This window comes from Clupea harengus, chromosome 21 (genome assembly GCF_900700415.2).
Source record: "Clupea harengus chromosome 21, Ch_v2.0.2, whole genome shotgun sequence".
Lineage (NCBI taxonomy): Eukaryota > Metazoa > Chordata > Actinopteri > Clupeiformes > Clupeidae > Clupea > Clupea harengus.
The window spans coordinates 480,833-507,196 of record NC_045172.1 but is presented as its reverse complement, the minus strand read 5'-3'; the positions used below and the strand labels follow the sequence as shown (position 1 = coordinate 507,196).

At 44.4% G+C, this 26,364-nt stretch overlaps 1 protein-coding gene across 1 annotated transcript; it reads left to right on the top strand.

Moving 5' to 3' along the window:
• Window positions 1-512: 512 nt before the first annotated feature.
• Window positions 513-26,010, top strand: LOC105896548 (coagulation factor VII-like). The gene is made up of 8 exons (XM_012823316.3): window positions 513-662; window positions 988-1,151; window positions 7,350-7,374; window positions 14,696-14,809; window positions 15,595-15,741; window positions 17,305-17,396; window positions 18,351-18,471; window positions 25,348-26,010. The coding sequence occupies exons 1-8, from the start codon at window positions 569-571 to the stop codon at window positions 25,905-25,907; spliced, it is 1,317 nt and encodes a 438-aa protein (XP_012678770.2). The 5' UTR covers window positions 513-568; the 3' UTR covers window positions 25,908-26,010.
• Window positions 26,011-26,364: the final 354 nt, after the last annotated feature.

The following is a 26,364-nucleotide window of genomic DNA, read 5'->3' as shown; positions in this document are numbered from 1 at the left end:
ATCATATAAAAAGCACCATATGGCCATGGCCAACAAGGTTCAAAATTAGATTTTCACTGGAGGGAGTCTTTAAACACAAATGTCCTGTTTATGCAGTTTTATATGAGCATTATTACTGGACATTTTGATCGAGAGTTTTTTTTTATGTATTGGCTTTTTATTAATTTTTCAAATTAACTTAATTTTAAATGAATTAATTTAAGTTGTATCAGGACAACAAAAAACAGAGGATAACAGATGGTACAAAATCCACAGTTGGCCCACACAGGATTATTTTCTTGAACTTGGGTTAACAACAGCCAAATCTTCAGAGCTTGACAAGCAGTGACTTCGTACAGGTCATACTGACAGAGAAGAAGTATTTGCCCATCATACTTTATCACTGTCCATCAGCTCAGAGAAATGTCATTTTGGTCATCACAGCACCTCCTGCTGTTCAAAGCAAAATCAAATCCTATCCCTATTTTTGTGCCTGTGTGTGTACACAGGCTGATGTGTGCTTTTTAGCATTAGGGGGAAGCTCTGATGACCTTTGATCGTGCTCATACAGCCTGCTGAGAACAGAGTAATGGAGTCCAGAGCTTTAAGAGTCCAGGCGAGTCAGCTGCTCCGGTGGTTTCTGCTGTTCTTTAGCTTTCCAGCCTGCTTTGGGTTACCCGGAGGTAAGAACAATATCTATTCTAGAATTGCCGGACGTTTACTTCGTAGTTGTGGGGGTGGCCTGCCTGTTTGAATATTGTGGCATTAGTAGGAGTAGTCAGTCTATATTTGATGCCACTGTCACTCACATAACAATACAATAACAAGTGTTATTCATGTCGAGATTGACCATAATTCTGATTATTTGACCTTATTTACCTGACCATCTGAATATATTCATATTTTCTCGTCTCCCTGCTTGTCTGTCCACATATCCAAGTTAGTTTTCTATTGATTATTTTGTACATATTTATTATTTCTTCTCCTTACTTTGGATTTGGGTTTCAGTCTTCTTGAACAGACCACATGCCAGCCAGGTCCTCCTGCAGAGGGCACGGCGTGCCAACTATTGGTTCGAGGAGTTGAAGCAGGGCAACCTGGAGAGGGAGTGCCTGGAGGAGCGCTGTTCTTACGAAGAAGCACAGGAGATCTTTTCCCTCCCAGAACAGTTGGTGAATAAACATGTTTACATATTTTTAATTATATTCAGAGCTGCGTAATCAGGTAAATCTTAATCTTAAAATGCATTTGTTAGCTTTAAATATAACTATTTCAAGGAATGGACAGGAATGTCCAATGTACTTGTTATGTCCTTACATGTTGGCCCTTGGTAACAAATCCATGACATTGGTGTTGTCAGCAGCCTCATTAGTGTTGCTATGGGAACACATTGTAACAATATGTACTTGGGGTTAGAAATACATTTAAGATTTGTAAATTGTGATAATCTGCACTTACCTCAGAAGTACATATTTATGAATGTATTATTGATTCATTTGACAATTGCCATTGTCTCAAGGTGCTTTACAGAGCCAAAAGCCTGAACCTCCTAGAGCAATCACATAGGAGATGGTGGCCAGGGGAAACTCTTTAAATTGTAAGACGCCTTGAGCAGAATCCAGTTAAAAAAGGGAGAACTCATTAAATTGTAAGACGCCTTGAGCAGAATCCAGTTAAAAAAGGGAGAACTCTTTAAATTGTAAGACGCCTTGAGCAGAATCCAGTTCATCTGCTTGAGACCACACTGGTAGAGAGGTATAACAGGGGGAGAACTCATCTGCTTGAGACCACACTGGTAGAGAGGTATAACAGGGGGAGAACTCATCTGCTTGAGACCACACTGGTAGAGAGGTATAACAGGGGGAGGCAGGAGGTAAATAGCGCAAGCAGAGAGTCAGAGGCAGAAATGCGTAAATATTGATCGTACTACAACATTGTGGGTGTATATTGTGCTTGTAAGGTTACTATTAAATGGTTACATGAGAATATGAACCTAAGAACCATGCCAATGATGGCATTTATTTGTATAGTTATGTGTAAATGGCTGGCACTCAATAAAGGGATAATGTATAGTCTGCCGGCCTGTCTTGAAAAATCCTGACAGGACAAACAGAACTTAACAGTTATTCTACCCACCCCTAATAATAGTGACGTCAAGTAGAAGTAAAAGCACCCATTAAAATAGTTACTTGACTAAAAGTAAACATGTATTTCATAAAATTAGTACTCAAGTAGTGAATAACATATGTATTATATTCAAATGTGGGTTTATGTCCAAAATATACAATTTGAAAATGTTTGTCTTAATAAACACAATGTAACCTAGCCATCTGTCCATTCAAGTAAATCACATTCTGAATAAACCAAATAAAATAAATAAATTGTAGGCTAGAGGGCTGCTTCTGGCCATTTGGGTGCCCCAATTACAGATAAATAAATACAAATAACATTTAAAGTTATGAATGTGAATCTCTTAGCATTTTAATTTGTAACCAATAACACAAAAACAAGTCACACAAATGTTAAGCAACTAAAGCAAAAAGACCTGTACCTTACATGCTATACAGATGTTCTTTTCTTTATTCAGTTGAAATTGCAGATAACATATTTTGCTCATCCTTAGTATTTCTTTACACTGTCAAAAAACAAAACAGGACATGGAAGACAGTAATGTTACATGTGTGTCCAAAAGGATGTATCAGTAGGCCTTGAGGACCAGCTAATCTTGTTGTTGTAGTCAAAGTTAGATCAGATTTTATCACAATTCATTCTAACTTAGCAATAATGTGCACACACACACACACACACACACACACACACACACACACACACACACACCTGTGTTCCCCAAAAGCAAACATTTTGAAATAAATCATATCTGTGCCCACCTACAAAGAAAACTGAACGCCTTAAAATGGTAAAAACTGGATCTGAAGCAACTAAGACTTTTGGCTTCTATCTTGCAAGAGGGTAAAATCTAGGGGAAATAAGCTTTAAAAATGATAGGCTGTTTCAACTCAACTTTAATGTTTTATGTAACTTGACAATAAACTAGGGCTGTCAAAGTTAACGCGTTAATCTATGAGATTATTGTGGCCGAGATTAATGCGATAAAATTAGGGCTGTCAGCGTTAACGCGTTAATCTATGCGATTAATGCGGCCGCGATTAAGGCGATAAAATATTTTAACGCAACTTTAAAAAAAATACTTTTTTTAATGCCTTTATTTGGATAGGACATGAAGTTATGACAGGATGCGAGGCGGAGAAGAGGTGGGGAGAGCATTGGGAAATTACATCAGGCCAGACTTGAACCTGTGTCCCCTCGGGCAATATAGCCCGGAAGTAGGGGGCTTGGCCTACCATTTTAAGAGACTGATGAGGGACAGGTGGGGCTTGAATAGCCCCCCTTGTTCAAAGTGGGGAATGACAGAAAAAGTTTGAGAACCACTGCGGTAGTTGAAGATGGAGAGAGCTGAGGGATTGTTGAGCGGAAAGTCTCTGTTTAAGAGCCAAAATGACGGAACAATCGACAAAACTAAAGTTGTATGTAGCATTTGTCAAGCTGAATTTAGCTATCACCTTAATGCAAAGCACCCGAAAGAAAGCAGTCCCAGGTTAGATGATCGCCAACCCATACTCCACGACTTCTCTAGGAAAATAACTAGACCAGTCCGTGAAAAGGTTACCATTTAGGATGACAGTGACTGTCGGCCCATCAACATAGTTGAGGACAGTGGGCTGATTTAGGTGATTCGAATTGCTTCAGGGGAAATTCTTACGATTTACCGTCAAGGGTAACATTGTGTTAAAAAAATACAATTAAACAACAGTGTCTAAAATACACGCTGTCTGAAGTGATTACTTGTTTATTTATAAGATTTAGTCTTAAGGGAAAAAAAAAACTTTTAATCGCGATTAATACATTTCAAAATGTGCGATTAATTAGTAAAAAAAATTTAATCGATTGACAGCCCTAGACAAAATATTTTAACGCAGTTTACTCAACTTTGTTTACTTCCGGTGTGCGTTGACCCCTGCCACAAAACCGCCGTGTGCCTGCAGTCAGTTAGATAGGAGAGACCGAGACGGTAGTTGAAGATGGAGAGAGCTGAGGGATTGTTGGGCGTAACGTTTTTGTTTAAGAGGCAAAATGACGGAACAATCGACAAAACTAAAGTTGTATGTCAAGCTGAATTAAGCTATCACAGAAGCAGCTCGTCTTTAAGTTTTCACCTTAATGCAAAGCACCCGATCGAAAGCAGTCCCAGGTTAGATGGTCGCCAACCCACAATCCACGACCTCTCTAGGAAAATAACTATACCAGTCCGTGAAAAGGTTACCAATGCTTTAGCAGTTTGGGTTGCCGGTGACTGTCGGCCCATCAATAGTTGAGGACGGTGGGCTGACTGAGGTGATTCGAATTGCTTCAGGGGACAATTCTTACGATTTACTGTTGAGGGGCACCACTGTGTCTATCATACATTCCTTGTATGACGGTGAGAGAGCACGAAAAATGAATCTCCTCGAGCAAGCTGCCAGCTCTACAATAAACCCATTTTTAATTAGCTTACGCTTAAATGGTCTGAAAAACGTCAGCAAACGTCAAGATTAGTATTCATTGTCACAACAAAAGGTAAGTATGTTAACTTGACTAAAATATTTGTTGTTTCAACATAAGCAAATGTGTTAAGTTGTTGCATTTTTTTATTTTGATTGATTGTAGATGACGAAGAACGTGTTTGTTGAACCACTTTTTTTACAAGTACAACAAGAAAAGAGTACACATGCTATGCTTTTTTTTAAATAAGGAAAGTCAAATTAAAAAGTCAAAGAAGTGGCAAGTTAAATAAGTACATCGCTGTTACACACTTACACTCAGATAAGTGTGTAGAAATTCCAAAACACAGTCGTATCGACAAACCCCCCATCATTGATTTGAAACACAGTTACATCTACGAATAATCGACTCATCAATCCTGACCACAAAATCCAGCAGAAAATTCTGAGTGGCGAGTCAGGGGCCAAACCAGCTGATATTCTTTTTTCTAGAGATTAATGGTAATTACTTGATTCACGATGTATGTGACTAATGACACGTTTATATTTACAGGTTTTAGCCAAATGCATGGATCAGTAGAACATGTCCTGTTTGTGAACATTACTGAATGCAATCCTCTATAATGTTTGTATGAGTTCTGCACGTTTGACTTGAGCATGTTTGAGTCTGTGCAAAGACAAAGTACGTAAGCACTGTGTATTTATTGCTACACAGAAACTGGTATCGCGGATGTCAAACCCAGGGCCGGCCCTAGCACATTTGGCGCCATAGGCAAGCTTCACTACTAACCCCCCCCCCCCCCCCCCCCCCCCCCCGAAAAAAAATCCAAGCTTCTTAACAGTTCTACACAGTGTAGTATATTATGACAGGCCAACATTTTACAGTCCCGTACCTTTTTTTTCCATGTTTGTAACCGCCGCCACGCCCCCTCCCCCTGCACACATATTCTGCCTATAACACTTCAATATGTGAAATTATCAGGGTAGATCACTAACCGCCGCCGCCACGCCCCCCCCCCGCCCACATATTACGCCTATAACACTTGTCAGTGTAATCTTCAGAGGCAACCGCCTTTGTCGCCTGTAGGAAGGACCGACCCTGGTCAAACCAAAATGAATCCATGATTTAGTGAAACCTCAAGGCCTAGGTTGATTTGACTAATGTCAGATATAAAAGAAGTCTTTTCAGTACCCCTTGATCATCATTTCTGTCGTTACACAATTTATGTTTTTCAGTTGTTCAGAGTGTGTTTTGCCAGAAATCTGATCCTTTTTAAAATGTAGTAAACACCAAAATAACTATACTATTGTTTGGGGTCACGACCATTTGGCACAACCCTCACACAGGTCTGCACCGTATCCATTTGGTTATATGACCTCTGGATACCATTTCAAATGTTTCTGGGTGGTACTACATACTTTAATCCAACATATGGCTTGACAGGACACACATACACACTTTCACGACAAACAAACAGCGTGTGTGAGAGATTAATTATGAATACTTATTTAAGCATTCGGGTCTAACAATCAGAATTGGTGATGAAAACAAAGGCAGAATCTTTTATATGGTATGGAAAAGCCTGTATTTGTCAACATATTTTATCTATGTATCTATTATAATGCTAAATGTTGACAAAATAAGTCCCCCCCCATCAGTTTGACATATGATACGAAACAAAACTTTTAAGTCATACTAACTACTACCATTGATAATTACTGAGAAATTGAAAATGTAATTAGAATTAATTTAACTTAAAATTTTAGTTACAACTTATTAAATGATCAAGTACATTGAACTTAAAACACTAGTTCCTATAACAACCTTTAACAAGTTTGGTCACCTTAAACTAAATAATATGCGACTCTATCCAAAAATTTGCTCATGATTTGTATGCAAGGTGTTGAATGTTAAATTCTATAGTACCCTATGGGCACTGAGTATACCAACCTCTAGCCTGACTCAGTTCCAAGTTTAGTTCCCAAGCAGGCCTCATGCATCTTTTGAGATCACCGGTGGAATGAAGATCAACAAGTATTACAACAGACACATCTGCACATTCCACTAAGATCAACTCTTTTATGGTAAACAAGTTGCTGTGTTGCATGAAATGTTGATTAGTTGATGAGGAATAACAAATTCCCTCTCGCTTTCACTCTCTCACACACACTCTCACACACACACACACACACACACACACACACACACACATACACATATATATCAGCAGCAAGCCCCAGTCATATGTTCCCTGCCACTTTAATAGAGAGAACAGGTGCCATTCTAGGTGATCAATAGTTGTCCAAACACCTCCATCAAATCGCACAGAGTGATTTACATTTTTGGGGGATTCCTGACACACAGGCATCTCTGTAGTCATCAGCACAGTCATGAGAGGAAGGCTGATGCGTCACACCTTTGACTCAAACATGCTAGCACAGAGTCACTACGAGCCAACCTAACTGACTATCCATCAAACCACAGCTACCAATCAAAAACTGATGGGCAGGTCGTCAAATATAATAGGCCATCAATCATATTTGACAGATAGTGACCCATATATTCTGCTAGTGGGAATGAGAAGCAGTAAGCATATCTCCTACAGTGGATATAGTCTAGAGTAGGAGGCAAAGAAAAAGAGACAACGTGAGCAGATAGAGCCAGGTATCCTAGTAGGTTGCCTTTCACTTCACATAAAGTGGAATGACAGATTAGTCTTCTTATGTGTGTTCATCAGTTATCACTCTCTTAGATCTTTGGAGTTAAGAGAGGTAATATATTTCTCTGTATGTTCCACCCTTATGTTGCAGAATGAGTTCTGGAAAAGATATTCAGGTATGTGCTGTCTATGTGTGTGTTTAGTATTGGATAAAGTTAATTAAAATAATTACATTTAGTCAATGAACATACACTATGAAATCAAGAAAAGATTTGTTCTTTATCTAAATCAGGACATTCGTTTATGTACATTCATGACTAATGTTGATGGAGTATATAATTATCTGATAATCAGATATCAATTATCTGATAATTATATTGTCTATGGGATTCATACAAAACTGTAGATGCTTACCAATTAAATTAAAATATCCAAAAATGGATTGCCATCTTTCACTATGATTTTGAGGGGGGTTGATATTTGGGTTGGAAATTCTCAAAATTCCAATGAAATTCACTATGATTTTGGTAGACTTTTGCATTATAATCAGGATGAATGTCTAACAGGTTGAAATCACAGTGTGTATCAGTAATATGTGTAAGTAAGAAACCTGTACAAATATTATAATAAGTAAATATATATATATATATATATATATATATATTATAAGTAATACTCTGAACAACAATGGTGCAAAATGACTTGTATATTCTCAGCATGCAAAACAAACGTTTTGTATTGTGGGAGCCTGGCCTTACGAGGTAAAACAGTGGACACCACGCCTCTTGGTTGTCTTTGTCTAGCGGTTCTTAGTCCTGTGGGGCACTGCTCACCAGCTGGGCCATCACAGTAGATTTCTTCAAAGCAATGTTTCAAACATTTGTGAGCACACATTATAGACTTCTCCTTACTGTAAATGGTGCACAGTGAATCACATCACACCAACCAGTGTTTGTAGCTAGCAAACATCGATAACAATCATACAACATCGATACTAGCCTAACTACAGTTGTTGATTGCGCTTGTTGTTGGTGAACCTGTAGCTTACAGTACATTATGTTTTGTTTACTTATCCATTTTTGTTCCATGCATGGTCCTTTGCGATGATTTTACTACGCAAATGAGATCCGCATTCAAAACATGCCATTCCAGGGAGATGGACATGATTAGTGCTGGCTGTTTCAATCACGTAAGCGACTTTGATTAGTCAGATACTGATAGACCTTGACTGGACCAAAGTCATGACACGAGTTTGTTGTGGAGGGATAAAACGAAGGTTACGTATGTAACCACGGTTCTATGAGTTTCGGATGACCGCCAGAGGCGGTGCTTACAGCACTGGATTTCCATCGCACGTACGTGCAGGTCGAGTGTTAATACCAACAAAGTCACCTGTGACCTGGGTGACGTCGTCAATGTGCGCTAGCACAAAAGGCCGTCCCACCCAGCAAGCGACCTCTTGACAATCTTCTCGTGCAAACTCCGAGTGACTGCCAAGGTCTGGCGGTCATCCGAAACTCATAGAACCGTGGTTACATACGTAACCTTCGTTCTATTTCGTTTCTCCTGACCGCCAGAGGCGGTGCTTACAGCACTGGATGACTAATACCAACAAAGTCATGAGGAGTGCCTACCAGCTTCTAGAGATGCCGTAACGGCGTAGGGAGTATCGCTGCCGCGACCGGGTTATGGGATACCACATTCACCCTGTAAAACCTAGTAAAAGTGCAGGAGGCTGCCTTGCAGATGTCACTGAGGGGAACCCCCCTCAAAGACGCCCATGAAGTCGCCACACTCCTCGTGGAGTGGGCTCGGACCTGCTGAGGGGCTGGGGAGCCACTGTGCCTGTAGGCCTGTTGGATCGTCTCTGCAATCCATTTAGAGAGCCTCTGTCTGGATAGTGCTTGACCCCTTCTTGGCCCTGTGTGGCAGACAAACAATGCGTCTGTCTGACGGCAAGCTGCCGTTCTTGCGACGTAAGTCCTTAGGGTGCGCACTGGACACAACAGTTCTGCGCTCAGGCCCTGTTCTTCCGCCAGGGTGGACTCGAAAGCTGCCAGGCTGAGGGGCTGGTTGGAAAATGTGAAGGAAAGGGTCTTTGGGAGGAAGGCGGGGTTCGGCCACAGGGTGACCCCTTTGCCTTCAGGATGCCACTGCAGGCAATCCGTGCTTACTGACAAGGCTTGTAACTCCCCTACTCGCCTTGTTGACGTAATGGCTAGAAGAAAAGCGGTCTTCATTGAAAGACAGCTGAGCTCCGTCATCTGTAAAGGCTCAAACGGGGCTGCACAGAGTGCTCGTAGCACCAGGAGGAGATCCCACTGGGGCACCTGCCTCCGCTGTGGGGGTCTTAGTCGAAGAGCCCCCTTGAGGAACCGAGTCACCAGGGTATGGGACCCGATAGTTCTGCCTTCTATCCGAACGTGCCCTGCGGAGATGGCAGCAGCATACACCCTGATGGTGGAGGGCGTGAGTCCCCGATCCAGGAGTGACTGCAAGAACTGTAGTACCGCTGGCAGGGGGCAGTGTGCTGGCTCCTGTCCCCGTGCCTGGCACCATTCCGTGAATATCTTCCACCTGTTAGCATAGAGGGCATTGGTGGAGGGTGCCCGCGAGCTGTTAATGGTGAATACCACCGCCTCAGGGGCCAGACCCAGAGCTGTAGCCGAGACGGATCTGGATGCCAGATCTGGCCGCCCAGCTGCGATAGTAGATCCCTCCTCACTGGGAGGCACCAGGGTCTCCCGTGCAACAGCTGGAGCAACCTAGGGAACCATACCCTCCCCGGCCACCGGGGAGCGATTAGTAGTAGCTCGTGCTCCTCTGTTTCCAACCTGTGCAAGGTGGGCCAAATTAGTGGCAGAGGAGGAAAAGCGTATAGCTGCCGTCTCGGCCATGTATGCGCCAGTGCGTCCCGGCCTAGCGGGCCTGGCTCCGAGAGGCTGAACCAGAGGGAACACTGAGTCGATTCTCGAGAGGCGAATAGGTCCATCTCTGCCCTGCCATATCGACCCCATACCGCCTGTACCACATCTGGATGGAGTCTCCATTCCCCTGGGTCGGGGCTCCCCCGGGACAGGAGATCTGCGGCTCTGTTGTAAGTGCCGGGCAAATACATAGCCCTCAGGCTCAATAGGTGCTGATGGGTCTCCTGCAAGAGCTGCTGGGCAACCCCTAAGCACTGCAGCGATCTGGTGCCTCCCTGGTGGTTGATATAATACACCGCTGACATATTGTCCGACCTGACCAGCACATGCCTCCCTACTAGCGCAGGGAGGAAGTGCCTTAGAGCCAGCAGCACCGCCTGAAGCTCTAGCACATTTATGTGCTGCCGCTTCTGCTGGGGGCTCCAACGACCTCTGGCCGTCTGACGCTGCCACACGGCGCCCCACCCTATCTGGGAAGCGTCCGTGGTCACCACCTCCCTCCGGGAAGGAATAGCGCCCAACGGAACTCCCTGGGTCAGGTACTTCCTCCTCCTCCAAGGATGGAGGAACCTCCTGCAGCTGGTGGTAACCCTCACCAGTCTGTGTCTGTGCCACACGTGATGGAGGCCCAGGCTGTTTAGCCAGATTTGGAAAGGCCTCAGCGCCAGGAGGCCTAGTGGGATCAGGGATGCAGCTGATGTTAGCATCCCCAGTAGGCGTTGGATGGATCTCAGGGTCAGAGCCCTGTGTCCTCTGAAGCGCGCCACGAGCTGCTGGATTCCGTCGACCCGCTGTTGAGAGGGGACAGCCCTCATCGCCTGCGAATCGATGGCCATGCCCAAGAACCCAGTCTGCTGACGGGGAACTAGGGAACTCTTTCTGAGGTTCAGTCTGAGCCCTAGCCCCGTGATATGCGCCATCAACGCGGCAACATCGCTGCGGGCCTGTACCTCCGACTGGGAGCAGATAAGCCAGTCGTCCAGGTAGGGCAAAATGCGCATTCCCTGGGCCTGCAGTGGAGCCAGAGCAGCTGCAACGCACCTGGTGAACACCCGGGGTGCCAGAGCTATTCCAAACGGTAGTACCCGAAATTGGTACGCCCGACCCTCGAAGGCGAACCTGAGGAATTGCCTGTGGTGTGGTGTGATTGGGACGTGGAAGTAAGCATCCTTCAAGTCGATGGTCGTGAACCAATCGTTCTTCCGAATGCTGTGCAGAACATCCTTGGTGCGCAGCATATGAAACCTCAGTGTCTTGAGATGAGTATTTAAGTGTCTGAGATCTAGAATGGGGCGGAGCCCGCCATCCTTCTTTGGAATTATGAAATAGGTTGAGTAGAACCCACCTTCGTGTGTAGGCGCGTCGAGCTGTTCGATGGCCTCTTTTTGGAGGAGAGCGCCGATCTCCTGACCTAGGGCTAGGGCCTTCCCCGGGTTGGTGACGGTGGTGGTCTTGACCCCACGGAACTTTGGCGGTCGGCCTTGAAATTGGATACTGTAACCCTGAGACAGGGTTGCCAGTACCCAGGGGTCCGATGTCACCGCTTCCCAGCGCCTGAGATGTTGCCTGGAGAAGCGGCCGACCGCCGGTGTACTGCTGTCACTGCCTGCCCCCTCTCCCCCTCCGGTCCCTAGAGGGGTAACGTGGCTTGGGCGCCCTGTGTAGGGCGAAGTGTGCGGGTGGCGGGGGGTGGGCGAGATCTGTCTGGCTGGCGAAACCTCTCTGACTGCCGTGTCCGCGGCTGGCTGACTGGCCACTGTGCGGGCGCCTCAGCTCTTAGTGGTGGGGGCCCGCGTCTAGTCTGGCTCCCCCGACGAAGGCTTGCAAACTGCTGCCTGGCCTGTATGACCTGCACACTGCGCTCCAGGGCCTGCTGTGCAGCCTGACCAAACAACTCCCCGGGGACCACCGGGAGAGAACGTAGTGCCCTCCTGCCTGGCTCGGCTAGGGGGGATTGGGCCACCCATATCTGGCGACGGGCTAAAGTCAAATATGACATTAGCCTACCGAGCTCTCTCGACATAAAGGCAAACGCCTGTAGCGAGGAGTCACACAACCCCTGGGACGCCGACGCATCCCCTGTGCCCTGCAGTGGCTGGGTGAGAGCCAGCATTAAGTGGGACATTGAATTCCCTATGCGTGCCGTACGAGTGGCTGCATCATAACACCTCACAATGAGGTCGTCTGTCAGCCGGCATTGTGGGCGGGGGCAGCGAGCATGGGGCCTAAGCGCCTCATCGGGGGACAGTATTAAGGCCGCCACCGACGGCTCCATATTAGGCATCCTTTCAAGCCCATAGGTGGACGCACCCTGCATGGCCGACAGGACCCTGAAGTTGGTGGGGAGGTGGGAAAATTGTCTGGGGTCTGCCCAGCACCTCTGCAGCTCCTCAATGTACGGAGCTGAGGGTGGGACCGCAAAGGCAGTCTGCTGTACCGCGGTTCTAAAAAACGCATTCTGGGGGGGCACCGCCACAGGGACCGGGTCCAGCCCCAAACGCGCCAACGCTGCCTTCAGGGTGGACTTAATAGAAAGCTGGCCAGCCTCTGGCTCCACCCCTGTACCCCGGGCTGTATCCTGGGAGCTGGTCTGAGAGTCGTGGGGGGCTGACTCGTACGACTCGGCCTCGTCTCCCTGTCCCATGTCCAATTCTCTGACGCCCTTGTGGAGAGTGTATCTAGCGCCTGGGCACTCCCTACTGGTGACAGCGTCGGTAAGGCAATGCCTTATGCAGGCAAACTCTGTTAGCCCCTGCCTCAGATGCTCAACGCCCAGACAGGCGGGGCACTCCATATGGCCATCCTCTGGCTCGAGAGGGGCCCGGCAGCTAGCACAGATGGTTAACATCTTGCCCTGTACTGTTAGTTCTGGCTTCCAGCGAGAAGCACTTAGCCAGACTAGTATAAGCCCGATGGGGCTGCCTTCAAAGGCTAGCGGGCTAGCAGGCACGTGAGGGCGTGTACACCCCTGCTCTGCTCTAGCAATGAGACCGAGAGCGGGTACACTCAGGTCCGGTGTGGACAGACGGTCGTCGCTTCCCAACCGATGCTATCTTAAGCCAAAAGACTCATAAGGAGTCTTAACTTCTTCACAGAGCGAGACCCACTCCGAAATGAAAAACAAAATATATTAGTACAGGCTACAAGAGTGAGTACACTCAGGCTCCGTATAATCCGACGGTGGTTCCCCACCACCGCTAACTTAAACAAAAAGATCCGTAACAGAATCCTAATTTAGTAACAGAGCGAGACACACTCCGAATGAAAACAAAATATATTAAACCAGGCTACAGAGCGAGTACCCTCAAGCTCTGTGCTATCCAACGGTGGCTTCCAACCACCGCTAATTTAAACAAAACAAAATCCGTAACAGACTCTTACTTTAATCATAGAGCGAGACACACTCCGAAATGAAAAAGCCGCGTCAAACCAGGCTACTGCAGCAGTGGAGCGAGCACACTCCACAGCGGCTGTCACAAACAAAACTTACAATAACAAGTTTACCTACCTTACAACTCCGGTGCTGTAGACTTAGCTGTTAAGCTAAGTCTAGCTCTGTCCATCAACGTTCGTCTAATATGGCCGTAGCCTGCCGGGTAGCTGTCTAACTGAAGATACTAAGGACACTATATCCAGAGAAAACCGGCGTCAACACCGTTCAGCTGGGTTATTTCCACCTGTGCCGAGTGAGCGGGGCCGCTCCGGTCCAGGCTACACTTCAAGTAAGAAAAACAACCAGTTAGCTTACCCGCTTTGATGCGAACAAAAAACAACTTAGAATAACGCAGTTTCTCGGAGGGTGAATATCCACTGCCCCGACCACAATGGGTAACGAAACTACTAGCGTCTTCCTCGAATCACGAATGTCGACCTGCTTTCGCGAGAAGATGCAAGAGGTCGCTTGCTGGGTGGGACGGCCTTTTGTGCTAGCGCACATTGACGACGTCACCCAGGTCACAGGAGACTTTGTTGGTATTAACACTCGACCTGCACGTACGTGCGATGGAAATCCAGTGCTGTAAGCACCGCCTCTGGCGGTCAGGAAAAACGAAATAGAACCTCCAATGGTTAGTCCTCCCAACTTGTACCACAACAATCAGGTCTTTTATACACAAATTAGTTTATTAACTTCCAAGACCCGAGTATTAACTGCAGGGCTGCAGAAACTTTACCAAATCAATGTATAAACCACAGTTAAAAGTCAGGAAATTATGTAAAATATTTGTTGGTTTCAAGAAACACTAATATCTAAAAGAGTAAAATATTAACAATAAATTGAAGATAATTGACCCTGGGAAAACAGCTTTATCAAAAGAATAACATTTACTCTTTTTAGAGGGACAAAACGTTACCTGCAGTAGAATAACATTTAGCCCATGTTTCCCCAGTCCAGTGATAACTTACTAACACAGAGCAGTCCTTGCATGAAAGTGTAGCGTAGTCGATAACGCATAATATTCCATCCACTTATTATTCCATCCACGATAATTCTTCCATCCACACGTTCCTTTTGGTTAATGACATCCATTGAGTATGTTGTCTGTGTCAGGAGACTTTTCTTCTTTTGTAGATATGGACCAATGTGAACCCAAGCCATGTCTGAACGGCGCCACCTGTGTGGACCAGGCCAATGCCTACATCTGTATTTGTCCAAGTGGCTTTGAAGGGCGGGTCTGTGATAAAGGTAATGCATTTATTTACAGCATTTATACAGAAAAATAGTGAAACATATACAAATTCAAATAAATATAATGAAGATTAGGCATATAGGCATCAAACCATCCTCCTTAATGAAATGAAAAAGCAGCCTTTCTATGGTACCAATATGGATTTGGGAAGCAATGCTTGAACTGTGCTTTATTTCAATGCTGATGAAGGAAGGTGCCTGCTTGAAAACCCCAGTGAAATGTTATATTCTGCTGCAATTAGCACAGCAAAAGACTGTTAATTTGTGATCGAAATGAAACAATGGCCCAATCATCTTGAGACTAAAAGAAGTTCCTAACTTAGGAGCAAAGGCCTGGGAGACACCATATAAGAAATCCAAGTAATTCACACATCACTTCCGTCACACACTACAATACATTTGAAAGTGGATTGTTGAAAGTTTCAGTGATTAGCTGACTTCAGTATTCCTATGATTTCATGTATGAGCTACAACATCTCTAAATATCTGAATGGAGGATAGAATCTGAATGAAATAATAAGGAGAGGGAAATCAGACTACCTACTACCTGTTGTATACTCTGGTTTTTGAGTGACTAAGTTATTGCATTTCTGACTTAACCACAGATTCCCTGGTAATTGGATTGCTTAAATGCATGTAAATGCCATCATAGACTGACACTGGAAGTACTCTAATCAGTAACCTACTTTGCAATATATTTCTTTTATTGTGACTTTTTTTATTGTGTATCGTGACTTCTCCTAGAAACATTTTTGGTGTGTGTTTGTGTGCGTGTGTACAAGCCATGATGTTGCCAGTCAACTATAGCTGTCTCTATCGGAATGGAGGATGCGAGCACTTCTGCATGGAGACCCACAATTCCTCTCATGTCTGCAGCTGTGCCCCTGGCTACGGTCTGGGTCCTGATAATAGCAGCTGTGTACCCCAAGGTGAGTGTTCCTCTGGCTACGGTCTGGGTCCTGATAATAGCAGCTGTGTACCCCAAGGTGAGTGTTCCTCTGGCTACGGTCTGGGTCCTGATAATAGCAGCTGTGTATACCCATAGTATGCACACTCTTTGGACATGTACCTGTGGTGTACTACAACAACATACCCAGAGTATGCACACTCTTTGGACATGTACCTGTGGTGTACTACAACAACATACCCAGAGTATGCACACTCTTTGCATATGTACCTGTGGTGTACTACAACAACATACCACAACATTACTTCATTCTTTTTTGGAATAAGAACAATTGTTAAACATAGTATAAACTAAACAATAAGCGGGTTCAAACATGTTTCTCAGGTTTCTCATAACTGTAATATGAAACAGCTGCTACAAACCAAAAGGTAGAGACGGTACTTGTCTTGTGGGCATTTTTAGTAAAATATGGGATGGACCGGTTATGCCTTGGACAACTTGTTTACAGTTTACTGTCATTGTTTCAGACCTCTGACTGTATGCAACACTGGGCATGTTAGCAGTAAATAAGAAGTTTGCCCTTTAAGTATTCATATAATTAACTACAGAACAGAGAGAGCAAGACTGCTGTGGCCCTGCATGGGTTAACCCACAGGGTTAGTCCACAAAAATACTCACATTCGGGCCCCAAAGGGCAAAACTGCTGTGGCTAACCTACATGGGGCCCACACTGCCTCTCAGTACACCCACACCTACCCATAGTATGCCCACACTGCCTCTCAGTAAACCCACACCTACCCATAGTATGCCCACACTGCCTCTCAGTAAACCCACACCTACCCATAGTATGCCCACACTGCCTCTCAGTAAACCGACACCTACCCATAGTATGCCCACACTGCCTCTCAGTACACCCACACCTACCCATAGTATGCCCACACTGCCTCTCAGTACACCCACACCTACCCATAGTATGCCCACACTGCCTCTCAGTACACCCACACCTACCCATAGTATGCCCACACTGCCTCTCAGTACACCCACACCTACCCATAGTATGCCCACACTACCACTCAGTAAACCCACACCTACCCATAGTATGCCCACACTACCACTCAGTAAACCCACACCTACCCATAGTATGCCCACACTGCCTCTCAGTACACCCACACCTACCCATAGTATGCCCACACTACCACTCAGTAAACCCACACCTACCCATAGTATGCCCACACTGCCTCTCAGTACACCCACACCTACCCATAGTATGCCCACACTGCCTCTCAGTACACCCACACCTACCCATAGTATGCCCGCACGGGCATGTTTGCTGGAAGAATGGACCCGATACCACATTTGCAAAACCACCTTAATGTGAATTATGAAATCTTGACAGGAAGAGAGATTGTTTATTAAGTAGACTTTTCATTATTTGTAAGAACTCTAACATATATTTTGATCGAGATGCAAAGAACATCTATTACATTCTAATCATTTTTGCTGTTTTCCATCAGAAAAGCCACAGCTCAGTTGACACAAATTTAACAAGCTATCCTACTCCTCCAAAACTCTCTCTTGTACGCAGTGCCTTTCGCCTGTGGAAAACCTCTGGTGTCGGACTTCAGCCCCAGAATAGTCAAAGGCGATGTGTGTCCGCGTGGACAGTGTCCATGGCAGGTAGTGTATGTCTCATATACAACATATCAGACTTATTCATTTGTATTAGGAAGCATTTTGTCCATTGTGAACAGCTTTAAGACAAATTATTATTCAATTGAAATAGCAGCAAAACAATCAAATTGTCTCAAGGCGCTTTCCAGAGCCCAGAGCCTGAACCCCCCTGGAGCAAGCACAGAGGTGACAGGGGTAAAACAATATCACTGGAAGAAACCTTGAGCAGAAAATTGTAGAACATGTAAAGGCATATATTTCACAGGACATTGTTATTGATTGTATAACTGATTATATAAATTGTAGAACATGTAAAGGCATATATTTCACAGGACATTGTTATTGATTGTATAACTGATTAAACATTCAGGCCTACACCACTACACATCAGAGTCTTGGCAATGTGGAAAAGTGTATAGTTTGACACATTGACGGGCAAGGAGCAAAGCATCTCGCAAACTCGCCCATTAACTAAAGCTATTGGAGTGTGGAGTGTGGGAGTATTGTGCTGATCCACCCATGTTTGTGATTAGGATCTTGCTCATGGAATTCATTAATTTGCCAAGTTAGTAAATCAGCTTTAGTTCATGTGTGGCTGATTTGCTTATTGCTTTGTCCATTGCCAGTTGCCCATCAATGACATTAGGGCCCCATGTTTTTGTCCAAACCTTCTGCAGTTCTGCTTATAGGTTCTGTTCTGTTGATTCTCTAAGCCTGCCTATTCTGTCTCGAAAACCTTGAAATGGGGAAATGACAGGCTTAGAGTGTTATGAACACAAACTCTTCAGTAGGGGTCACCTACTGTCAAATAATGTAGGCTACCTTCACCACTTATTCCCCATCCTGAAACATAGCAACGTAGCATTGGACTCAATTCTAGGGTGACTTTTTGTTATTATGTTATTTTAGGGGTAAAGAAACTACACAATTAAATCAACTCCTTTTGTCTTTTAATCTCAGGCATTACTAAAACATGGTGGGACTTACAAGTGTGGAGCCATCATCCTGGACACTCAGTGGATCCTGACGGCAGCTCACTGTGTGTGGCGCACGGATCCTGCTCAACTAGAGGTGACTGTGGGTGAGTCTGGGCAGATACCTCTCCACTGTTAACCATTTATAGCACCAGTGTTTCTACACCATTTTCTCGTGATGTTTTAGGCGTTGTCCTGTTGTGTGATGTCTATCCTCTATTAGAGGCAGTCCCCAAAATATTGTTAAAAGTATCAGAACATGTTTAAGAACTAACCCTCAGGCAGGAGCCACACAGACCCAGGTAACACCATTATGGCTCTGTATTTTGTGTGAGAACTGAAACCTGACCTGAACTTAAAGCTGCAGCCGTTCTGTGGATGTTTGGGATGTCTGCCATATTGCACTCTCTTGCTGGTTATTTAAGATTATTTGGACGAGGCCTAAAAGTATTCCACATGTCCCTTGTAGCTAGATATATATTAACATATATCATATGGAGACAATTAAATGTGGTTGGGAACCAGACCCATACACATACAAATCCACTGGCACACTAGGAGTGTGGAGAGTTAAGACCAAATCCACTGGCACACTAGGAGTGTGGAGGGATTATGACCAAATCCACGGGCACACTAGGAGTGTGGAGGATTGTGACCAAATCCACTGGCACACTAGGAGTGTGGAGGATTATGACCAAATCCACAGGCACACTAGAAGTGTGGAGGGATTATGACCATAACATCCAGGTCCAGGCAATCAAACTAGGTTTGAACATTTTATTTCAGTGGGCTAAAGTCATTAAAAAACACACCAACGCAAATACTTAGGGTTGAATCACTCCCATGTGCCTCCATGTAGTATAATTCATAGGATAATTCAAGTTCCCAGTACGAATGGTCACTGTCTCTCAGCCCCGTTTGTGAGGCCTACATAAAAACATTCACAAATACATTCATTTTACATTTACATTTAGTCATTTAGCAGACACGTTTGTCCAAAGCGACGTACAAGTGAGAGAACAGTCAAGCTAAGAGCAATAAAAACCTGGTGTAACAATAAATACTACTTTACATAAGAAATAGAAAAACGACAAAGAAAGAAAAAGAAGGGCAGGAATGTAACTGCTGAAGTGCAAGTTAAGCACTAGTCAAGGTGCCAGTTAGGAAGGGAGGTGCTCTCTGAAGAGTTGGGTCTTCAAAAGGTCAAGATGCTACATGACATGGGTAGTTTAAGAACTTATGAAACTAGGGTAGGTTTTAATACTAGACACATCTCTCACAATAATTCCAATTACAACCACATAACATAAATAACCACACCAAAAATTACCCTTGAGTCGGCAAAGCCAGGTGTTGAGTGTGAGAGCAGGGAGGCAACTCCTGAAATACAGTCATATTTTTGTAATAACTTTTGTTGTGGTAGAGTGGGCAACTGGGTTATGTGTTTTGATGGTACAAGACCTTTAAGTGTAAGCTCCTGTATAACTGGAAAAGGTCCACCTTGGTGTCAAAATGTCTACCTGAATAAGTGGGGGAGAATGACAGGCCCTTAGACTGTGCAGTGATACAGCCATCTGAGGGAGGGAGGTCTGAGATGTTAATCGTTCTCTCCTGCCCCTCTGCCTTTTCCTCTTCCTCTTCTGTAGGGTTGGCTGTATAGCCTGGGATTAAATTCCAACAAATCATTTGTATCATCATGTGTCCGTGATTGTGAAGTTACTGCGTGTTGTCGACTGGTAAGAAGTTCACAGAGAGCAAAATAAGCAAAAGAGTCTTCAAAGCCAAAGAGATTCACAGCCATAACCTCTTATGGAGAAGACTCCCATTTGGTCAGCTACTTTCCTTTGACCTCTTTCACCTCTGTTTGCAACAAGCACTGTCACCGATGTCAAGTGGGGAGCCCTTGACCTTCCTGCTATAGTCTGGCATGTCGGGTCTGTTCTTTCTGACTGGGTTTCTGCGCAATCCAGGTCTTTCTTTAGACTAGACACAAACTCTTTGTAATCCACGACCACATCATCGGAGAGGACATGTTAAAAAAGAATGTCAACTGGAAGACGAATGACTCCACCAAACATGAGATTGAAAGGTGCAAAGCCTGTCTCGTGTTCTGTGTGTATCTGAGACCATTTTGCATTGGACTTAGAAGGCTAAGTCCTGATCATGGTCCTATTGATTCTTTCAGCAATGTAGAAGGTGTTGTTTGGGATTTATCAACACCTGACATGGTCAACAGTTCCCAGATCAATTTGCTTTCAAAATTCACCACTTTGGTCTGAGTGAATCCTTTTGGGAAGGTCATAAATGAGAATGAAGTCATTTCAGAGTCTTCGACCCACCTGCTTGGAAGACTGATCTTACATGGGAACGCATGGACAAGTGATAAGTCATGACCAGCACATCCATGGACCTCCCGTCACTGACCTCCGCAGACCAAAGGTCGATGCAGACCAGAGGTCGATACAGACCAAAGGTCGATGCAGACCAACCCCATCGGTTCTGACGTGCGGATGCTATCAAAGGGTGTTTTCCCAACAACACAGCGATGACCGTTCTTCACATGATCGAACTAAAGATTAACAAAAATAATCTATGCCTTGCTAGTGACAGTGTTCGTCTCTGCCCCTGGTGGCCCGCTGCATCATGAATCCTGTGGTGAACCTGCACCTTAAGAGAGTTAGGCACCGTGAAAAGGAAAAGTTGTCTGTCCATGTTGGAGTCTCTTCTCACGTTGCACAGCACACCACCATAGATGACCAGTTTGTTCCAGTATTTCAGGAGCCGTCGTACACTGGAGGACTCATCTGCTCTCTCACTCTTGGATGGCTTTTGACATCTCTCAATGGAATAAAGGACTCGGCAGATGGTGCCATCTTTGTCCTTACTTGTTTACAAGGCTGCTGTGGGGAATGGATATGTCAACACCCTGGAATTGAGGGACAGCTGAACTTGTTCCCATAACTTCACTCAGGCCACAAGTCAAGAGTGTATCCATCACTGGGTGTATTGTGTGACAGATCTCAGCATCATCTGATTATTGTTAGTGTAGTTGAAGGCATTTTAAACAGTGTCATCAACAACACCATTGACATTCTTCAAGATAGCCATGTGTGGCTCTGTGACAGCTTATGCAAGACGGGACAACCGATTCTCTGCTCAAAGCATCTGCAACGACATTTCTGGACCCAGGAACATACTTTTAGATCAAAACTTTAAGATGCAATTTTAGTCAAGTCTTTTGCAGCGAACAGTAATATTAAAACCACTACAATTTGCACTGTTCCAAGCTCCCCAACTTCAAATGGCGTTCAAAATGACGTTTCAGTGGCATGCTCCCCGACTCACATTTTCCAGGTGCAACCGGCCAACCACCTGGGTCTTCACCTCCAACACTGCTCTGTGATCTCAGGATGTGGCGAGTCTATTCATTCATAAAAGAAGCAGATATACCAGGGAACAACACTGAGCTCAAACTACAGCAACAACATGCTTATATCATGTATCACACCTATTACACATGAAGGTTGCAGGGTGTAGAAAGGGAGTTGAAAGGGAGACAGATAAGTAAGAGAGTAAAGCCAGCATACAAATAGAATGGTCTTACAGCATATTGAGGATCTTAATGTACTCATACTCTACCACTAGAATGAGTGGATGATTGTTTTGGTGCATATTAGCAAAGAAATACGGTTTATTAAACGTTACCTCATTGTGTCATTTAAAAGTTGTTGTATAAAGTAGGGATGGGCAATTCAAGCAGACATTAAAAGGGAGCATTGGAAAAATACGACACCCCCTCTCCACACGTGAACACACACACAAAAGCTGTTTTCACACAGGAGACAGGCAATGTGGTTACCAGGCTACGGAACTAAACAAATGGGCTAGACCCAGGGCTACACATTAGTTAGCTTGGGGAAAGCTGGTTTGTAAGCTAGATAAAATGACTGACAAAATATAGACTACCAGTAGAAAGTCTGCACATTGTTTTGCTGGTCTTATATCAACAACTAGCTACTATTTGGCAGGTTTGTACAGAAGGCTAGCATCTAATCTCACAGCTCCACGCACTTCCATGGTAATAAAGTCCGGTCTCTGGTTCATTCTTTTTCAGCTTTTAGGTGCATTACCGCCACCTTCCGACGGTAGTAGAGCATTACCATCTACCAGGTTCCCAATGAGAAAAAGATGCTTTCCTATGTATAGGTCGCGCCAAATTATTAACTTTTGGTCTGCAGAAGCTTTACAACCTCGATGTATAAAGACTTTTTGTGAGCAGAAAGGAAAAACTGCTCACTTGTGAGCATTCTCAAGAAGGTCCCAGCTCCTAACTCTATCCACATTGACTCATGCATGGTGACTCATCTCTCAATGGACTAAGATACGTCCCAAGACGGCCAGCTTCCGACACGTTCAGTGTTCCCAGGATTCCGCCTCCTGGTCATCTGGTCCAGTGTTCTCCTCGTCCCCTGGATTCCACTCCAGCGATCTTCTCTTCCCCTGGATTCCACTCCAGCGCTCTCCCCAAGTTCCGTGGTTACAACTGGTAATGGCGAAATGAAGCTTCATGAACCTTCGAAGCTTTCCAGCCAGACGTGTTGAAAATAGGTTCACTACTCGAAGCTTCGTTCGCTCTCTAGTGACACCTGCTGGTCAATAAAAATACGGTGTAGAAAAGATTTTCTCGGGACAGTGAATTTGTTCAATTTGTTGTGGTGCGCAAGGCCTGCTAAAATAACATGCACACAGATGTATGGTGAAAAAAACGTACCTACATTAATTCAAATTTTAATGGTAGGCGAATACAACGACAATAAAGGCTTTCTTTTTCTATTCTTTCTTCTAATAATAGTTTGACCTATGGTTTGAATCGGTGTAGCAACGTCGCCTCAAAGCGCGGACTACTCAGTTTCGAATCCTGGCCAAAGCGAATTTTAACCCGATGCTTTGGATAAAAACGCCTGCTAATTATCTTTACTCCCTTCTGTATGCTGTTGGAACAGAGGGTAGTTAAAGTGCTTTTGGAATACTGGTCAGTACTTTTGTAAAACCAAGGGTTGTGAGAGTGCTTTTGGACACCTAGTCAGTGAAAGTGCAGGCCACTGAAAAGGGGGCGAAAGTGCTTTGTGCAACTGGATCAAGGGCGTTCTCTTCCTAACTGGCTCCATAACTCAAATAATCTATACTACTAACAACACCAAACAATCTAAATCTCCAACTATCGCTAAATCTCCAACCACTGACAACAACAACCACGAATACGAGATGGGAATTGGGACATCGTATAGTCGAAGCGTCCCGCCAAAAGTGACCGAACGAACCACTACGTGAAGCACTTGATTCAAATGAGGCTTCAGACGTCACAAGTGACGTAATTTCGGCAAAACGATACAAGCCTCGATACGCGCTACGTCTGGAAGCGCTTCACTTTCGCGACACAAGCTCCGAAGCTCTAGCGATCTCCACGTAACCTGAATTCCACCCCAGCATTCTCCCCGAGTTCGGCGATTACGACCCCAGGTCTCAGTGACTTTCCCTGTTTAGTTACGCGCCCCTGCGTGCTGGTTTTCCCTCGTTCTCATGTATATGTTCTGAGTTCATTCCTAAGTTATCCGTTGCTAGCCATTGTGGTATCCGTAGTTTAAGTCCTTATGTGGTGTCCGATCACAATTACCGCGAGGTACCAGAAAATGTCGAAGTGGAGACAGCCGATTGTAGAGTATTTCAGTAAGGTTTATTGAAGATGCTAAACAACAATATGAGAATGAATTCGAAGACGCTCTGACAAAAATATCTCCCGCTTAGGCATTTAAACCTAGCACTAACACTCCCCCTAATGCCTCCACTGGCTGACTGCTCAACCAATGAAACCTATGACCTCCCCGTTGACTCCACCAATCAGAAACCTATTAGTACCTCGAAGACCCACCCTTTATTTATCATATGACAAAGCAGCCCCGTCTTCCCATTCAAATAATACTCCTAACCCCTTTGTTTTATACTGAGTTAGATAAACCCATATTAAACCTACTTATTTACTACTAACATTCCTACACTTAGTTAATTTTTGTCCAGTTTGTGTTTGCCGGCATTTGACGCCGTGTATCTTGGTTCTGATTCTCTTTAGCCTTCTGAGTTAGTAGCGTTCACCTGATTTCGTGTTACTCCAGAGTTTTACTCTGTTTATTTTGGTTTAGGTTTTAGTATCATCTTTGTATCAAAGTATTTTGTTAAATCGTTAAACGTATACTTCTGAGCGTTTACCCATTGGTTTGTTAGTCCTCCCTGTTTGTGTCCTATTCCCCTTTCCCTGGCTGTATTCATAATCAACTCTGCTTAATCCCAAAACATCCATCTATCTGAGTCCTGAAGTCCCGTGACATCAGGTCTGTGTCCAGTTGTTTTTTTTGTAGCTCCCCACACAGTGCAGACAATGTTGTACTACGCGCTGGAGGCCAGACAACCCACACTGGCCTGTTATTCAAAATTACAATGAATCACTAAAGGCATGGATTTACATTGTAATGGGTCAAATTGTCATGATACATTTAGCATATCAGAATGAACATTGTATAATTTCATCTGAAGTTCAATAGCTAGCAAAGCACTCTGTTCTCAGATGCTTTCCGTTAACTGATTGAAGGCACTCTACTTTTTATTCATTTAATGTTTTCATTTTCAAGTTTTCCTTTTCCATGTTCTTTTAGCTCAATTTTAAATTTGTTATTTCATTTTTCTATGGTCTTTTATAATATAAGGCAGTTTACTGTTTTAATGTTCTTTTATCTGCTCATTTGTAAGGCACTTTGAATTACCCAGTGTGAGCAATATCAGAATCAGAATCACCATGACACCATCATTAATTGTTTTGGAATTGCAGTTTGTTTGCTTAGCGTAAATCTTTGTAGTTTTTTCCACCCAAAAATAGTGTCACTCTTAAACAAGGTCTGTTTAAATGTGTTTTTTTGTTGCTACCCTTGCAGGTGAACACAATCGTGAAGTTAAGGAGGGCTCAGAGCAGGTGCGTAGGGTGATGAAGATCCTTCTTCACGAACACTACAACCACACTTCTAAAGACAACGACCTGGCCCTGCTCCGACTGAAGTCCCCAGTCATCCTAGGCCCCTACGTCATCCCTGTCTGTCTACCTCCAATGATGGGTACCTTTAGCCGAACACTGGCAGCTATTCGCCTGTCCACTGTCAGTGGATGGGGTAGGTTGGCACAATCAGGACCGCCCTCCACCATCCTCCAGCGATTACAAGTCCCGAGAGTACCTCTACAGGAGTGTGTTGCCCACACAGGCCTGCAGGTGACCCGCAACATGCTGTGTGCTGGCTTCAGGGAAGGAGGTCGTGACTCATGCCAGGGTGACAGCGGCGGCCCTCTTGTCACACGCTACAAAAGCACTTATTTCTTGCTGGGCATTGTGAGCTGGGGGAAAGGGTGTGCTACAGCTGACTTCTATGGCATTTATACAAGAGTGGCAAACTACCTGCCGTGGATTGAGAATCACATGACAGCTGAGAAGAGCAGGAACTAAAGGCGATTACAGAAGCCCCAACACAAGTTTCATACTCTACATATGGCCAATCTGTATGATTGAATGTGTGAATATATAATAAACTCTACATATGGCCAATCTGTATGATTGAATGTGTGAATATATAATATACTCTACATAGGGCCTATCTGTATGAAATAATTTCAATAAAAAGGAGTAAATGAGAGATAAAAATACATGATTTTGTTGCTTGTGAAAATGTTTAGCTTCTTCAAGGTGCTGCTATGCTCTTGGATGAAATGATCCAGAACTGTGTTCCAATTCGACCTTCCCTATAGCTTTCCATGCCCGTTGTAGGTATGACTAGGCAATGTTGCCACCATACAATATTATATTTTTCACATTATTAACGGTATTTCATAGTATTTGGTTGTCTAAGGCAAATGGATTCAAATGTAATGTCATTAGTGACGTCACCTAGGTTTTGGGTTCATTC

Bases quoted from the DNA above. Each gene is read 5' to 3' on its own strand.
- LOC105896548 (XM_012823316.3), top strand. From the start codon at position 569: ATGGAGTCCAGAGCTTTAAGAGTCCAGGCGAGTCAGCTGCTCCGGTGG. The intron at 15,742-17,304 runs GTGAGTGTTCCT...TCTTGTACGCAG, and splicing joins TAGCAGCTGTGTACCCCAAG to TGCCTTTCGCCTGTGGAAAA. The intron at 17,397-18,350 runs GTAGTGTATGTC...TTTTAATCTCAG, and splicing joins GTGGACAGTGTCCATGGCAG to GCATTACTAAAACATGGTGG.